Source organism: Rhinolophus sinicus, linkage group LG09 (genome assembly GCF_036562045.2).
Source record: "Rhinolophus sinicus isolate RSC01 linkage group LG09, ASM3656204v1, whole genome shotgun sequence".
Lineage (NCBI taxonomy): Eukaryota > Metazoa > Chordata > Mammalia > Chiroptera > Rhinolophidae > Rhinolophus > Rhinolophus sinicus.
Window position 1 is genome coordinate 16,051,065 of NC_133758.1, and position 14,846 is coordinate 16,065,910.

The following is a 14,846-nucleotide window of genomic DNA, read 5'->3' on the forward strand; positions in this document are numbered from 1 at the left end:
TATTGCCTACGTGGTATTGCTGGGAGGTGTGGTAGTCTGTTCAGCTGAAGTTGTATTTTCTGCTGTGTTTTTAGGTTTGGTATAAGCAGTGGTGTTGGCAGATGTGTTTGTAGCCTCAGTGGTAGTCTCTGTAGTCATTGTTGTAGTTGTTTCAGATAAAGTGGTGCTTTTTGCTATTGTAGTTTCAGTCGAAGCAGTGGTGGTTGTACTGGTAGGTTCTGTTGAAGTGCTACCAGTGGTTGTTGTGATAGTATTTACAGTGGATGGTGTAGTAGAATCTATTATGGTAGTAGGAACTGCAGGTTTGGAACTAGTTTCAATTGTAGATGAGGTTGTCCCATGGTTTTGGGGAAGTTGGATAACAACAGTTGTATTATTATTTTTCCAATTATATACCAGACACACTACAAGTACTCCAATTGCTGTTGTTATCACAGAGGCTAAGAGACAAGTCAGAAAAACTTTCCACAGAGACCAGTTACTGAAGAAACTGTGTGCCTCCTGAAAAGATGTATATAAAATTACTGAAAATGAAACCAAATATTTCAAAAAATTAATACCACTGATAACCCCTTTTATATAAATTTGAGTCAGTATTTATTATTAAATGCTATTAAGAGAGTGTTTTATGGTTATACTTTCTTTCAATGCCCTCATTTAGGAAAAAACTTGGTCCTTGTATGGTCTTTAATATAGGAACAAAGACATTTCCACTGACTTCTCATGCTGTATTTTCATATATCTGTATTTCAAAGTAAAAAAGTAATAATAAACGTCTTCTCAGAAACTCTTTATCCCTCCCACTATCAAAAGTATCTATACATGTGTGGCTGACTGCTGCACACTACTATGAGTGACCCAAAAGATCACCTGATCAAATTTTCTTCCCCTTGTGGCTTGTAAACTATCAGAAATACGGCTGTTTTGAAGCCTTCCATTTTAACTGCATTAATTAATGGCTTATCAAAATTTCTAGCTAACTCATACAGATTAGCATTTCACAGCATGAAATTCAGAGTCTGAAAATGTTTGCTGAAATCTCACTTCTGCTCCCACCAGCTATTTCCACTGTGTAAGATGCTCACCTCATTGATGCTACTCTTTCATCCATAAAACTCTTTGTGATAAGATTAGAATAAGGATTAATGTCAGTAAATTACTTTTTAAACTCTCTTTATATAACCTTATATACCATATATATATCTATATATATATATATACACACATATCATATATAACAAATTTTATATAAATATATGAAATTTTTATACATAATGTATATATTAACACATATATAATTTGTTATTGCAGAGGAAACATTGCATAGTGTAAAACATGTAAGTCTTGAGATCAGCGAATCCTGAATTTAAATCCCATACCATTACTATTCTGAGCAAGTTTCTTAACTTGTCTAATCTCAATTTACCTTATATCAAAAGTGGGGATAATTATATCTACCTCAAAGTGTTGTTTTTAAAATAAGAAATATTACCCATAATTAGATTCTTACAGAAGGCAGCGTACTATAGTAATTAAGAGCACAGGCAGGAAGTCTAATAGATTTAGGTTTAAATTTTAACTCCATCTTTCAGTAGTTGGATGATGACATTTGGAAATTTGCATCATCTTGCACAGCCTTGATTCTCTCATGAGGATAATATCACCTATTGTGTAGGATGGCTGCAAATAGTAAAAAAGAAATGATATGGGTAATATTTCCTTACATTTTCTAAGTATTTAAAGAAAATTTGATTTCACTCAAGTTTAGCTCATTATTATCCCTTCTCTTATGACTAAAAACACATCACTAAGTGAAACAAACACAGAGCAGATGTCTTTGGAACGTGTAGAACAGCTCCTGAATGTCCCCCAAAATGGAACAGTGTCTCAAACAGTAAACCTCAGTTTGGGTGTTCAGAGCAATACTCAGTAGGCAGTCAGGAGCAGTTCCAGGGCATTGGATACCAAGGCCAAGGGAATTCGGGGCGCCAATGAAGAGCGCCCAAAGACAGATGGCATCTCCTGCCCCATTCAGGCCTTAGAAGGGAAGTCAGAGAGTGAGGAGAGGAAGGACCATACTCATATCTCAGATAAGGGAGGTAATTATCATCATTTTTGGTTTGAATCTTAAAAAGAGGGGCAAGAGTAACAGATACTCATCTTAACCTGACTTCAGACCTGTGTTCCAGTGCTATTACTGCCTAGCTGTGTGAATTCTTACAAACATTTTAAAGTTCCTAGACCACACTGTTTTCTCTCTGTCGCTAAGGAAAGGCATCTAAAATAACTTCCAGCTCTCTGATTGGTTTGGTTTGTTTGAGGTCATCAGAGACATACTCTCTAAGTAAGTCCTAGCTATCAAAAGCATTCTTCCACAATATCTCTTGACATAAAGAGTTTATGCTCTCTTGTTTTGTCAGTCTCTCCAAAATGTCTCTACAGTAGGGTTAACTAGAGGAAAGGTGTAGTACAGAGCTAGAAACATTGAACCAAATTGCCAAGCCTCAACATCAGTCTGTCAAAGTTAAGTTTTCACCTGGCGGGGAAGATGCAGAGATCAGACCTTAAGGCAAAGAAAGCAGGATAACAAGAAAAAGGGTCATGAATACCGGAAGTCTGCTTCTGGGTACCAAACCAAGGTGGTACTAAAGGGTTCCTAACTCAAGGTTGAAAACACATGAGATCAGAACAAGGAGGACTAATGGGAGGCCCACGTTGGCTCAGAGGCAAGAAGGGAAGGAGAGTGAGGCAGATCCCCCCCAGACTAGGGCCCTGGGGCCCTAACACAGAAATTCATCTCCCACCTGAGCAAGGGTTACAATGTCATTCACTGCCAATGTATTTGCTGTCCTCCAAAAAAAGGAGGCCAAAGACTTATTTTCTTTCACCCTTATATATGTTCTCTAAATTTTGTTTTTGTCTTTCCATCACAATCATTAACTCCTTAAATGAAGAGCTCGTAAATCTATCTATCTTGCTGTCCCTCTCAGTGGCCTGACATGTTCAAAGGATGCTTTAGATTTTCAAAAGAACAATGTTAACATTAATTGATTGAATGTTCTTCCTCCCAAATATTAGGTCAAGAGCATTTCCATGTGAATTACATCATAGCCCAGAGACATTACCTGACAATGTTGTAATTCTCTGTCAGGAACTTCTGAGTGTCCAAAGGTCCCTGTGTTGGTGCAGACAGTTAAGTTGGTACCAGCATCACTAATTACATCAGTTGATGGTAGAGACCCACATGCTGAACTTTGAGCCTCATAGTATATAAAAAAGAATGGAGAGAAAATAAGAAGTTTTTATATTTGATGTCTAAAGTAATATCATTCTGACAAATATAAATCAGATTATGACATATTTGATCAAATAAATTCATTTGAAACCTGACTGAAGGAATAAATGAATATATTCATTGCATTTGTTCTCAAAACAAGGAAATTTAAATAGAGCATAAGTTAAGAGTTCATTATTTTATATAATTATTGATGTTAAAGTCCAGGAATAAGCATTATCTTTTATCATCATATTCAATGCATTGTTAAATGTCATTATGTGGCAAGCTGGTATAGGTAGATTGTATAAGAAAAAAACATCATAGTGAAAATTCTACAGACCTTAAAGCTTATCAAGAACAACTTTTTTGGATCATATGCAAAATGAGAAAACCAAGATCTAAAGAGTTGGAAATAGTACATTGCAATAGGCCACTTCTCCCACTGCAATCAATCAGTCAATACATAAATAAAAATAATTGAAGATCTTTGAAAGAAATGAAAATTAGATTATTTAAAAATTAAAGGAGGATAGAGTTTTATCAAAGTGGTCTGAAAATCATAGGTCATTTCCTCTTCCGGGGGCATTTGTTGGTTTTGAGCATGAGCTCACATTCTGACTACCTGAAGTGCAAAACTTTTGGTGTTCATGCACTCCTGGCATGACAGGTTGGAAAACAGAGGAGCCCCAACCCCTCTGTAATGTTCTGGGCTAGCTCAGGAGGCTGGAGGCCTGGAATGGAAAGTCAGAGTATAGTCTCCAGCAGTATCATAGTGATTAGGAGATAAAATCCTGCTAGAAGAAAGGGGCTTCCCACAAACACAAGACTGGTTTCCCCCTAAAGACATTTGTCAGATTTTGAGGCTGCCTGGCATAGGAAGCTAAAGAGTTGACCTTGAAACCTCCGAAGAGCAATCTCTCAAAAAACGTAGGTACAGACATTCTAAACAAAAGAACAGCAAATTAAACAAAAGAATATATAAAAAGGTTAAAAAATCATGACCAAGTGAGGTCTAACCCAGAAATGCAAGTTAGTTTAACATTCAAAATAGTTAATATTTTTCACCACACGGGTCCTGTGGCCTTTGTATCATTAATGCCATCCCCTTTTCAACAGAATTAGGCAGTCCATGGGAGACAAGTAATCTAGCAACCTCTCAACATGCATTATCTAGTTCCTGTTTGAATTGTCGATTACAACATAGTTATTTGAATTTGACAAAATAGGTACAGAGAAATATAACAAGAATTGGAACCTGGAAAATATTTAGGCACAACTGTATTCACCATAGTCTATGGGGCGGGTAGTACAAAGGAGAAATGGAACAGTATCGGGAAGATACAAACAGAAGACTTCAACTATATCTGTAATGATTTATTTTTTAAACTTGGTATTTGGTACATGATGCCTAATATTCTTTAAATCTTTTAAACACATTTTGAAATTTTAAAAAGTAAATGAATTAAAAGGGTGGGTTCAAATAAGAAAGGTTTAGGGAATTAGGTGTTTTTCTGAAGTAAGTTAATAGAAAAATAACCCAGATCTAGTTTTTAAGAAAAAGGAGAGTAATCTGTGTTACTTACTCATGGAAGAGTCAATTGTTACATACAAATTTTTCATTACTGAAAAATATTCTGGAATTCTCTAGAATTATTTTCCTCATAGGATGGCAAGGGTAGTATTTAAATGTAATCTCTCTTGATTAAATACTCAATCTTAAAAGGTTATTTAAAAAGCTAGTGACATTGCTAACTCAATCTCTAAGTTCTAATAAAACAAACTAAACATGTGTACAAAACCTGGCCACTGAGCGACTATAACTAAAAATATAAAGGAGTATAACTGTAACTAAATATTGGCAAGAAGGAATACACTTGGGCATAAATAATTAGTCAATGTCTATTTTTCTAAACATACAATATCATGTCAAACAAATAGAGAATAGCAATGCAGTGAATAAAAGAAGATATGATATACACAGGCACTTTAACAAGTTTCCATCTGTTTTTAAATAGGTAATTTTGAGAAAAATCACAAAGATTTATATTTTATAAAAGCTTTGTATTTCTGTGTATTATTACTACAGCTGCTATTCAGCTATTCAGTTTGCTTGTGGCTGATAAACTTGGACATTTTTGAACTTTTGTAATTAAAAATTTACTGGCCAGACCAACTTGCCAGAATTGAATATATTTAAAAGAAGAAAGAAGGTAGGTGTCTATACTGAGAGGGGAGAACCCATGATACTGGAGCTTCAGGGGGTAATATAATCCTGTCTTAGTTTCCCCTCTCTCTTAATAAAAGTGGAGTCTCTTAAAGTTATAATTTTGCTCAGTTGGGGAATCTATGAATTATAGCTAATTAGCTCTTGGTAGAAATGAAAATCTTCATTATATATATCTAATAAGTATTAGCTATGTTCATGGAATATAACTTTCAAATCTCCACTCATAACTGAAAAGAGATTAATTTATTAATACCATTTCATGTTTCCTAGTAGGGAAAAACAAACTCCTAAACTATCCTTTTCTATGTGGCCTTCCACCAGTACTTTAATCCATTGGTGAAAATGGCCCTCAGTTGGACGAAAATATTTCCCTAACATTATATCCAAATAGTCAGGTGTAAAGTGAAATATTCAGTCAGTGATCAAGATCTGGAAACTTTGTTTGAAAACTTTCAGCATTGTCTAAGAAAATCTTCAAGATGACTCATTTATTACTAAAGGGACCTTTTTATCTGAGTATCTTGACACTGTAAAGACACAGTGACAGTGTTTCAAGGACAGAGGGAGCATGAAGAACATCTTCAGGGGATGGAGATGCTGATCTAGAATCAAGAGAATAATTTCTCTGCCCTGTAACTTCTTTGTTAGTGCATGGGGACAAAAATACTTTTCCTCACAATATCTAATCGCCCATTCAAATTTATACTGATTTCATTCAGTACATTTCCATTTCTATTTCCAATATCAAGGGCTCTAGTCAGACATGCACAGTTACATAAATGGCAATCATAAAACTCATAGTATAAATTGTTTCTTTCAAAAACATACGAGTAAATAATAGTCAAATAATATTGTATACAATTGAAATCTAATAGTTCACCTTAATATAATTCTTTACTAAAAAAGAAACTCATAAGTAGTTAAGTAGAGATCAATCTAAAGGATTTGCTGGATAATGTACTTCCTAAGTGAAGGCCTAGACTTCACTTACAAGATTATTTTCTGACTTTCAAAGATACATAGAAATCTTTGAGTTCTGGCAAATCTACACACTACATTGAAAAAGTAGGCAGTTAACAGAAAAGTCTACATATCATATTTGAAAAACACAATTTGTTGATGCAATCAAATGCAGATTTGTTGGCTTATGTTTGAATTACGATAACTGTAGAGAATTATTTGAACAGGCTATTAAATTGTTACCCAAGAAATTGCTGATATCTTAGATAAGTGATGCAGAAAAAATAAAAATTTTCTAATTAATAATTAGTAATAGAATAGTTAAAAATTGGCTTCCATGTAAAACGTTGATTAAAAATTCCTTTGGGGGAAGAACCATGTTGTAATAAAAAAAAATTAAGAGTTGTATAAATACTGCAAACGAGACTCTGAGCTATCATAACATACTAAAATAGTGCCACCAGTACTCACCAGCTGGTTTCCAGAGTGTTCAATATTCACTACATATTTCCCATGGTTTCTGTCCATTTTTCTGCTGCCGATATCACAAGCTTAACTCCAGAAATATTTTTCAGTCTGTCCATTGCCTTTTATAGCTGCAACCTTGAGGACTAATTGTGTTGATTAATATTAAACCTATTATGAGACATTGGTGCCAGTGTGGATTAGACTAAATAATAAATAATTATTCTTCATCTAGGATCCACCTTAAAGGAAGAAGTTGGGTGTTTGTTAAGTAATTATATAGGATGCAGGAAATCAATCCCACTCCTGTGATACACTCTCAGTACTACTCCACCAGGCTGCCTGCCTAACAGAAAGAAACCTGCAAGCATGCAACTCTTCCCTCTCTCTTCTATCACATCATTTCACAGAGCCCTTCCTTCTGACTTCAGCAACTGCCCAAGATAGAATTCTGAAATAAGTGAATGTTGCTTCTTTACCAACTAAACGTGAACATTTTTCCTGAGCAACTTTAGGTACTCATGACCTACTGTTCAAGTCTTGAACTTCTCGGATTCCTCCCAGCTCTAAAATTTTTCCAATCTTCTCTCTCTCTCTCTCTCTCTCTCCCTCCCTCCCTCCCTCCCCCTTCTGGAAAATTTTAATCTAACCTGGTTTACACTTCCTCAAACCCTAATCCAATACAGATAGTTAATCTGATGATATATTCACCAGGGTCCCTTTCTCTTTCCTTTCTGTGGGATCTATTTGGCATAGTTACCCAGATTACTTCTGATTCTGCTTACAGTTTAGTATTATAACACTTGGGCAGGTGGGGCTCTTCTAACTTCTGCAAATTTTACTCAAAAGCAAAGGACTGTTATCTGTAGAAATATGTTTGGCAGGATCTAAAAGACAATTGGTAAGATTTAAGAAATAGCTTTTTACCTTAAATGAAAAGTTATCCATCAGTTCCCAACATATGTATCCAGGGAATCCCAAATAAAATTGGTGCAGAAAGTTGTGAAGAATGGTGCTTACATAACCTAAAAGTCTAAACATATCTTTTCAGTAGTAATTAATCCAAGATAATTTGGGGGAAGTGAAGCAAAAAAGACAAAGTACTTTACGCTTTTTTGTTGTTGTTGAAAATATCTCCTGTAGCACTTTTAATCTGACCAGACATCTCTCAGGTTTCAAAGATAAGAATCACCTGATAATAGAGCTGCAAGAAGTCTGAGAGATCTTGTAGTTCAGCCTGGTCATTTTAAGGTTGAGGAAATTTGTGTCCAGACAGAGGAACTGGTAAGACCAGGTGTGTAGTGCAAACTGGTGTCCATTTCAGTCCAATATCCTCTGCATAACTGGTGACTTTGCAGAAAGATGAACAGCCTATTAGGAAGTCAAGCAAATCTCTTTTTGAAAACAAAGTGAAATAAAAATTTCAAAGAAAGGAGTTGGAAAGGATCCCATGGGATACCTGTTACATACCGGGAGCCATCTGACACAGACTTTCAGAAGCAGGATTTGAGAGTCTGACTTTTTGGCCAAATGTCAACTCATCCTCATTCAAACAACATTTGAGAAGTATTTTAACAAACAATGATTCCCAGGGTGGTCACGGGGTGTCTTCCTATCTTTAGGAAGAAAATCGTGTATGAAGAAACCTCAATTTGCTTAAATTAAAAAATGGGTAAGTTTTTAAATTGTTTATTTATTCAACAAGAACTATTGAATCTCTGCTATATAAGCATTGAGCAAGGTGCTGCTTGTTTAATGGTGAATAAAAGAGATTCCTTTGTATTGAAAACATTTTTTGATCATTTCTGAAGTTGTCCTACAAATTCATTCTTTAGCTAGAGGTTTCCACTGGTATTCTATTACTAGCTAAAAGGAAAGTAAAACAGCCCCAGGGTCTACAAAATATAAAGGCATGAAAAATCTAGGGAAGGGATTTGTTCTAAGGAGGAATAAGAGACAGTGCTTTACCTCTCCGTGCTGAAACTAAGCCAATGAAACTGAGACTGCTGGGACTGTGTAAGTAGAGCAATCATAAAATGTATCACTCCAAACCAAAACACTTTTGTGAGCAAAGGGAAGCAGTAGTAGCAATACTATCCCATGCAAACAAGGACATGTGGTCACTTAGCTATAAGGAACCCATGTTGAGTTATAAGATTCACTAGTACTAACCATGACCACTGGATAAGGCAATGCATTTAAAAAACAATTTAATATCTCTAGTGAACATGTATTTCAATTGAATAGAATACATATTTTACTTGAGCTTTTTAAAAAATCTATTATGGCACCATGGTACTAAGACACATATTTATTAAATTTTGCACTGGCGTTTCATAACCACTGAGTAGGTGAAATTCCACGATGTATGTCAAGTCACTGACAAAATAATATCAAAGTCCCACCCTCACTATCATCAACTGATTAACTGTTGCAAGAGCCAAAGTACAAATGAACAAGTATATTTCAGTGTATTAAAATTTTTAGTAGGAATTTCTAACTTTCTCTATTGTTCCAAAGAACATTTTTTTGTGCTTTTATTCCACCACAGCCTAACTGCTACAGTAGAGCACACCTGGATTATTACAATGTGCAAAGAAATACAGGTTAATTCTCAGTGGTATGTTGAATATATCCTAGAAAAGTTCTTTGATATCTGCAGAATTTTAAGCCAAAAGAATTTGGAACTCCCTATTAATTGAAAGTGGTTGACAGTCCTTTAACAACTGGTAATTTTTTTAGCCAAAAGAATGCAAAGCCTGTTAACATATCACCTGTTATAAAATGAATCTCACTGTAGTCTAAAGATTACAAAAAAAGTTAATTTATTGATCAAATTATCCACTTCAAACACTTCAGTGACTGAAATTTCACCAAGATCTGATACTAATCAAAACATCATTAGATTTCTGCTTTGGTCTTTCCATGTGATGACAACCAATATGACAGCTACCACTCTCTCATCTTTAGAAATTTTTGTAGGCCAGAACATTATTATAGTTTATCATGTTGTGTTGAGTGATTAAAATAACCAAACAGACACCAGATTTCAAAGGCTTCAGTACAGTATTTAGATTTTTCCATTTCCTATTAATTTAAACTTGATAAGATAATCTGTCATAATGCACACAGATTGTTAAAGAAGTATTGAAGTTGTTAAGTCAAAATCAAACCAATGCAATGACTATGAGAAAAATGATAATAATAATCAAAGAGGGAAAGTGAAAAACTACCTGTATATTTGCTCAAAAATCCCTCTCAACAAAAAACCCTGCCCCTCCCAAAAAATCTTAAATAAATTAAGGGGTTATCTGCCCTTCACATCAAGAGAAGGCTACAGGAGGGCAGTTCAAATGTAAGTGAGAAGTTAAGAAAACAGAACTTTCATCCCTCATTGAAGAATGTGACTAATGGGCGCTGCTCTACCTCTGGATGGCTTCTGACTCAGCCACATCTTATTAACATTATTGACATTTCTTATGAAGGGTGCCTCTTTCAGTGCATACCACACTGATCATATCTAATCCTCCTAATAATTTCCTGAATTAAGTATCATTACTCCATTTTCCTGATGAAATACCAAAGCATTTAGTGATACTTTATGAGTATCCCAAGTTTGTGGCTCCCCATTCATTCACCCAAGAAGTGGTTATTTAATATCACAGGAGGGCAAATAATACAACCGATTCTTTGTTAGGGAAAATAATTCAAAAAATGGTCTAGATTCCCTAGTGACCAGGAACAAATCTAAATTGTATAGGGCCTGAAGTTTGTATAATTTGGGGAGCTTTCTTAAGTAAATTAGGTACAAAATTAGGTACCAAAAATGAGAAAATAAATAAAACATAAAATTTTAAAAGTTGATGATAAATACCACAAACATCATAATATCCAGGAAAAACATTAATTAATATTATTAATTAACTGCGTGATACACCTCTGTAGGGCATTTTTTGTTCATTGATCACCTCTTCATGTGACAGCAATTTTATTTTCAGTAGAAAAAAATAGAAACAATTTTGTCTTCCCTCTCTCATGGCTGTGAAAATTACTTTTATTATTCACAGTTTAGAAAAGTTTTTCAGCTTCACAACTCCTCATTGGTAATAGTGCAACTGCAACTTCCTCCAATATTTTTGCTCAGGAGGTACTCCTGGCCTGGCAAGCCCCGGGAGGACTGTGGTCCTTTGATCTTACTGGGCATACCCACACAAAGTGCTGCTTCAGCAGCCAATCCAGCTCAGTCAGGGCCTCAGATTCCCAATCAGACCAGGAGGCTGAAGTTGTAGTGGCTCCTGAGCAGGGCAGGGAGGAGTGTCTCCCTCAGATCCTTCTCCTTGGGGATAAAAATAGGGTCCAGGTGTTCAACAAGATCCCCAAGAAGAGGCTGTTGTTGGGGGCCGATGGATGGAACGGCAAAGCCTACATTCTGAATCTAACCATAGAACCAGTTAAAAGATCTTCAGCAGATTACCAACTGCCTACTTGGGTTTTCAAATATTTTCTGTTCCTGAATTTCCGGTTGTTATATTTCAACTGTCTGACAGATCACCTATTATTTCCAATTGGAATATCTGATACTGGGTGCCTATTCAGATTGCAATCTATTACCTAGTTTTCTGTGTAATGCTTGTCAAAACAGACTTTCTCCTAGCTCCTGCAGCTGGAACTATGCTTCCAAGGACCGTTGCAAACCATGGATAGGCCTAGTTTTAAGCCTCGAAGAAAATAACTGAGTGGTCCTAAGGAAACTAGCATGAGCAATAAAATCAAAACTCAGTTTTTAAAAATATTGTTTTGCTGTATTTATTAACCACTTTGTTAAAAGTTTTCCTTTAAAAAATATGGTATCTTAAATAAAAGTGAAGGATGGTAATATTAACTTCAAAAAATACTATATTCACTGTGTCATTAGATGCTGAGAAAAAATGGGGGATAGCAGAGGAGAAATATATTTAAAAATTTAATCTCTTATGGATAGAAAAAAACAATTAAAAACACCTAAAGACTCTGATGACGTGCCCTGGGATATATATCAAGGCAGCATGGTTGTTTACTGGCAGCAAGAAAGGAGACTGCACTACTAGGGAGAGGACGCTGGAATTTAGACCCAATTATAACACAAGCTTAGAAACTCCTAGGCAGAAGTCAAGACGTACTAGCTTTGTGGATAATCTCTGGCTGAGGTTCAGGCAGATGATCTTGCATGAGAGAATCCAAACAAAAACATCAAGCCTTGCCAACAGGAACAACTCAAACGGAGAATGATCAGGAGTCTGAGCATTCCTTGCCATCCATGCCATGATTTGCCTACAGGTAGCAGGGCTCTAACATCTGGATAGAGGAGACTCCAGTCCTTAGGGATGGGGCCAAAAAAGAAGACAAGGCTTCCAGTGCTATTCAGGGACTGGGGGAAACAAGCTGATGATTAGAACAAGACCTTGGGGGAGAGACCCAGGAGGATCTCAGGCCTACAGAACGAGTCATAAGAGAAAGGACTTGGACTTGTAAACTTCAGTGTCATAACTTGTTTATCAGACCTGGGGCCCCATGAAGCGCTCACCCCCAGACCACAATGTTCTAGCTCAAGCCTTTCCAAGACATAATAGAATTGCACTGCCTGCCCTACTCCTCAGCCTCCTTGAAGGCAGGTTTATTCTGGCCAGAGTTGTGGGTACAAGAGAGGTGTATCATTTTAAGGCTGGAGCATTTAATGCTAAGACAACTTATAAGTCATGGTCAATGGCAATGTTCCACAAAGAGGTCAGGTTCCTTTAGCCTGAGTCCCATAATGAGGACAATGATAAATGGAGCAGAGCCCATAGGCGGCCAATACGAGGCAAGTAGTGTGACGAAAAAATAAACTTCCATTGTCATAAGCCATTGTACTACCCATGTGATTTGTTACTGCAGCAAAATCGAGCCTATACAGACTAAAGCAAGGCTCCAAGTGGTCAGCAGTGGGAAATGACACCTCATGTCAAGGCTGCGACATTAAATTTCAGGGCATAGTAGATGATGTTAGACTCCAGCACCCTGATGTCAAAAATTGGGGCTCTAAATATATAGTCTGCCTCAGTCATGGTGACTCTGGAATTTAGGCAGGGCAGAAGTGCTTGAGTGAGGAGCATGAGTGGACTCAATGATGAGGAATTGGTGAAACTGAAAACAAATATGCAAAGAGTGATATCTTTCAAAATATGCGTACAGCAAAGGCAGTGACTAATGTAGAATCAAGCCAGTCACTGAAGGCTTCCAAGACATGTGAATCTTGAACCAGATAAGGATACTGGAAGATGGCAAAAGGAAGTGAAAGAAGGCATCATAAGTGAAGAGAACCTTTGAGAGAGGAGCAGAGTGGGGGAAAATAATGTGTGTTGTGAGGGAAATGCCAGAGAATAGCCTAGCTGTGGAGAAGAACAACAGACATGAGACACCCTAGTGATTGTCAGGCCCTGTATTAAAGATTCTTATAAATTTCTCCCTCTGGTAAATACAGTAGCCTCATCGTTAGCCTCCCAACTACGATAACTATGATAAAGAACATAGTGCGTTTTACCATTTCACCTTCACAACTCCGTTAACAATTAGGCAACACTAGTGACTCCATTTCACTCATAAGGAAACAGATTCTGAAGTGCGAGGAACTTGTTCAAGGTCACACAACCAGTGAGTAACTGAGCCCCAGTTTTCCTCCTGGAAAACTCCTACACTTCTCAAAACCCAGCGGGTCTGCCACCCCTCAAGTGCAGACTTTCCACCTGGCCTCAGACAGAGCCTCCTGCCTCTCCGCTTGCTCCATCACCCTCAGCCTTGCCTCTAAATGGCTGTCATACCAGTGATCTGTGATTATCTATTTGCATCACTCTTTCTACAATTTGAGCTCCTCAAGGAAAGGAATGGTGGACACTTATTTGTTTATATTTATTACCATTATCTCTCTGCTAAAAAAAAAAAGAAAATTAGTGAACTAAAGAAAAAGTGTAAACACCTGACATCCACAAGGCCAGGAAATGTAACGGAGGAATTTTTTTTTCTCCAATTTTCCATAATAATGATTCAAGCTTAAGCAATGTGTGAACATTAACACAATTAAAATGAGAGAGAAAGTGTCCCTCTCCTCCAAGGATTTACAGCGATCCTTCAATGCCAATCACGCGATGCCGTGCTCCACTCAGTACTCTAACAGATTCCCAGTGCATGGAGGAAGAAATCTTTAACAAAGGCAAAAAGGGCCCTGCAAAATCTAGCCCCATCTATCTCTAAAATCGTCACTTGCCCCACCATCACCCTCATTAATCACCCTTCAAGTACCTTCTTTTTCATGAACTTGATGAAAGCTTGTGTCAAAGTCTTTGTCTTCCTGTGTTATTTTCCTTTGAAAGTCCTCCCCCACCCAACACCCTTCCTCACATCTAGTCTCTTCTCCATGGTCCACCTTTCTTCAGCAGTTTTCTAGTTCCTGACAGACTGAGTGCTAACTCCTGTCTGGCTTCTAAAGCCCAGTGGTCCCTTCTCATGTTTAGCTGCATTTCTCCTGGCCCTCCTCTCCTAACACGTACCTTCAGCCAAGCCATGCCCAGCTCCTCGGTGCATGGAGACCAGCCTCTTCTCGGTCCCGCATGAGTCCCTTACTCGGGTTGTTCCTTTGCACTCCTTAGGGTAGCCCTCCTTTTCCATCTGCTCAAAACAGACCCGCCATTGAAGGCTCGCCAGTGGAGTCTCCCTGACAGACAGCTTCTTTGAGTTTTCTTTGACCCGAATTCCCCCTTACAGCCTGGGTCACAGTTTTCAGTTATGCACAAATGAACTCTGACTTGAAGTGCTCACTCCTGCTGCTTCTCTCCTTGCCAGGGTGCACCTTGCACTGAGCCTCAAACTGGCCTGTCCTCAGTGAGATCTTGTGTGCTCCCTTCT

General features: G+C 37.2%; 1 protein-coding gene across 1 annotated transcript in view; it reads right to left on the minus strand.

The window, feature by feature from the left end:
• Nucleotides 1-14,609, minus strand: part of LOC141573116 (uncharacterized) — a 22,586-nt gene extending 7,977 nt beyond the window's left edge. Inside the window, exons 1-3 of the mRNA XM_074339776.1 lie at nucleotides 14,492-14,609; nucleotides 3,126-3,268; nucleotides 11-501 (exon numbers count right to left, since the gene is read on the minus strand). Coding sequence (XP_074195877.1) covers nucleotides 11-501; nucleotides 3,126-3,268; nucleotides 14,492-14,609 — 752 coding nt within the window. The remainder of the gene's footprint in view (nucleotides 1-10; nucleotides 502-3,125; nucleotides 3,269-14,491) is intronic.
• Nucleotides 14,610-14,846: the final 237 nt, after the last annotated feature.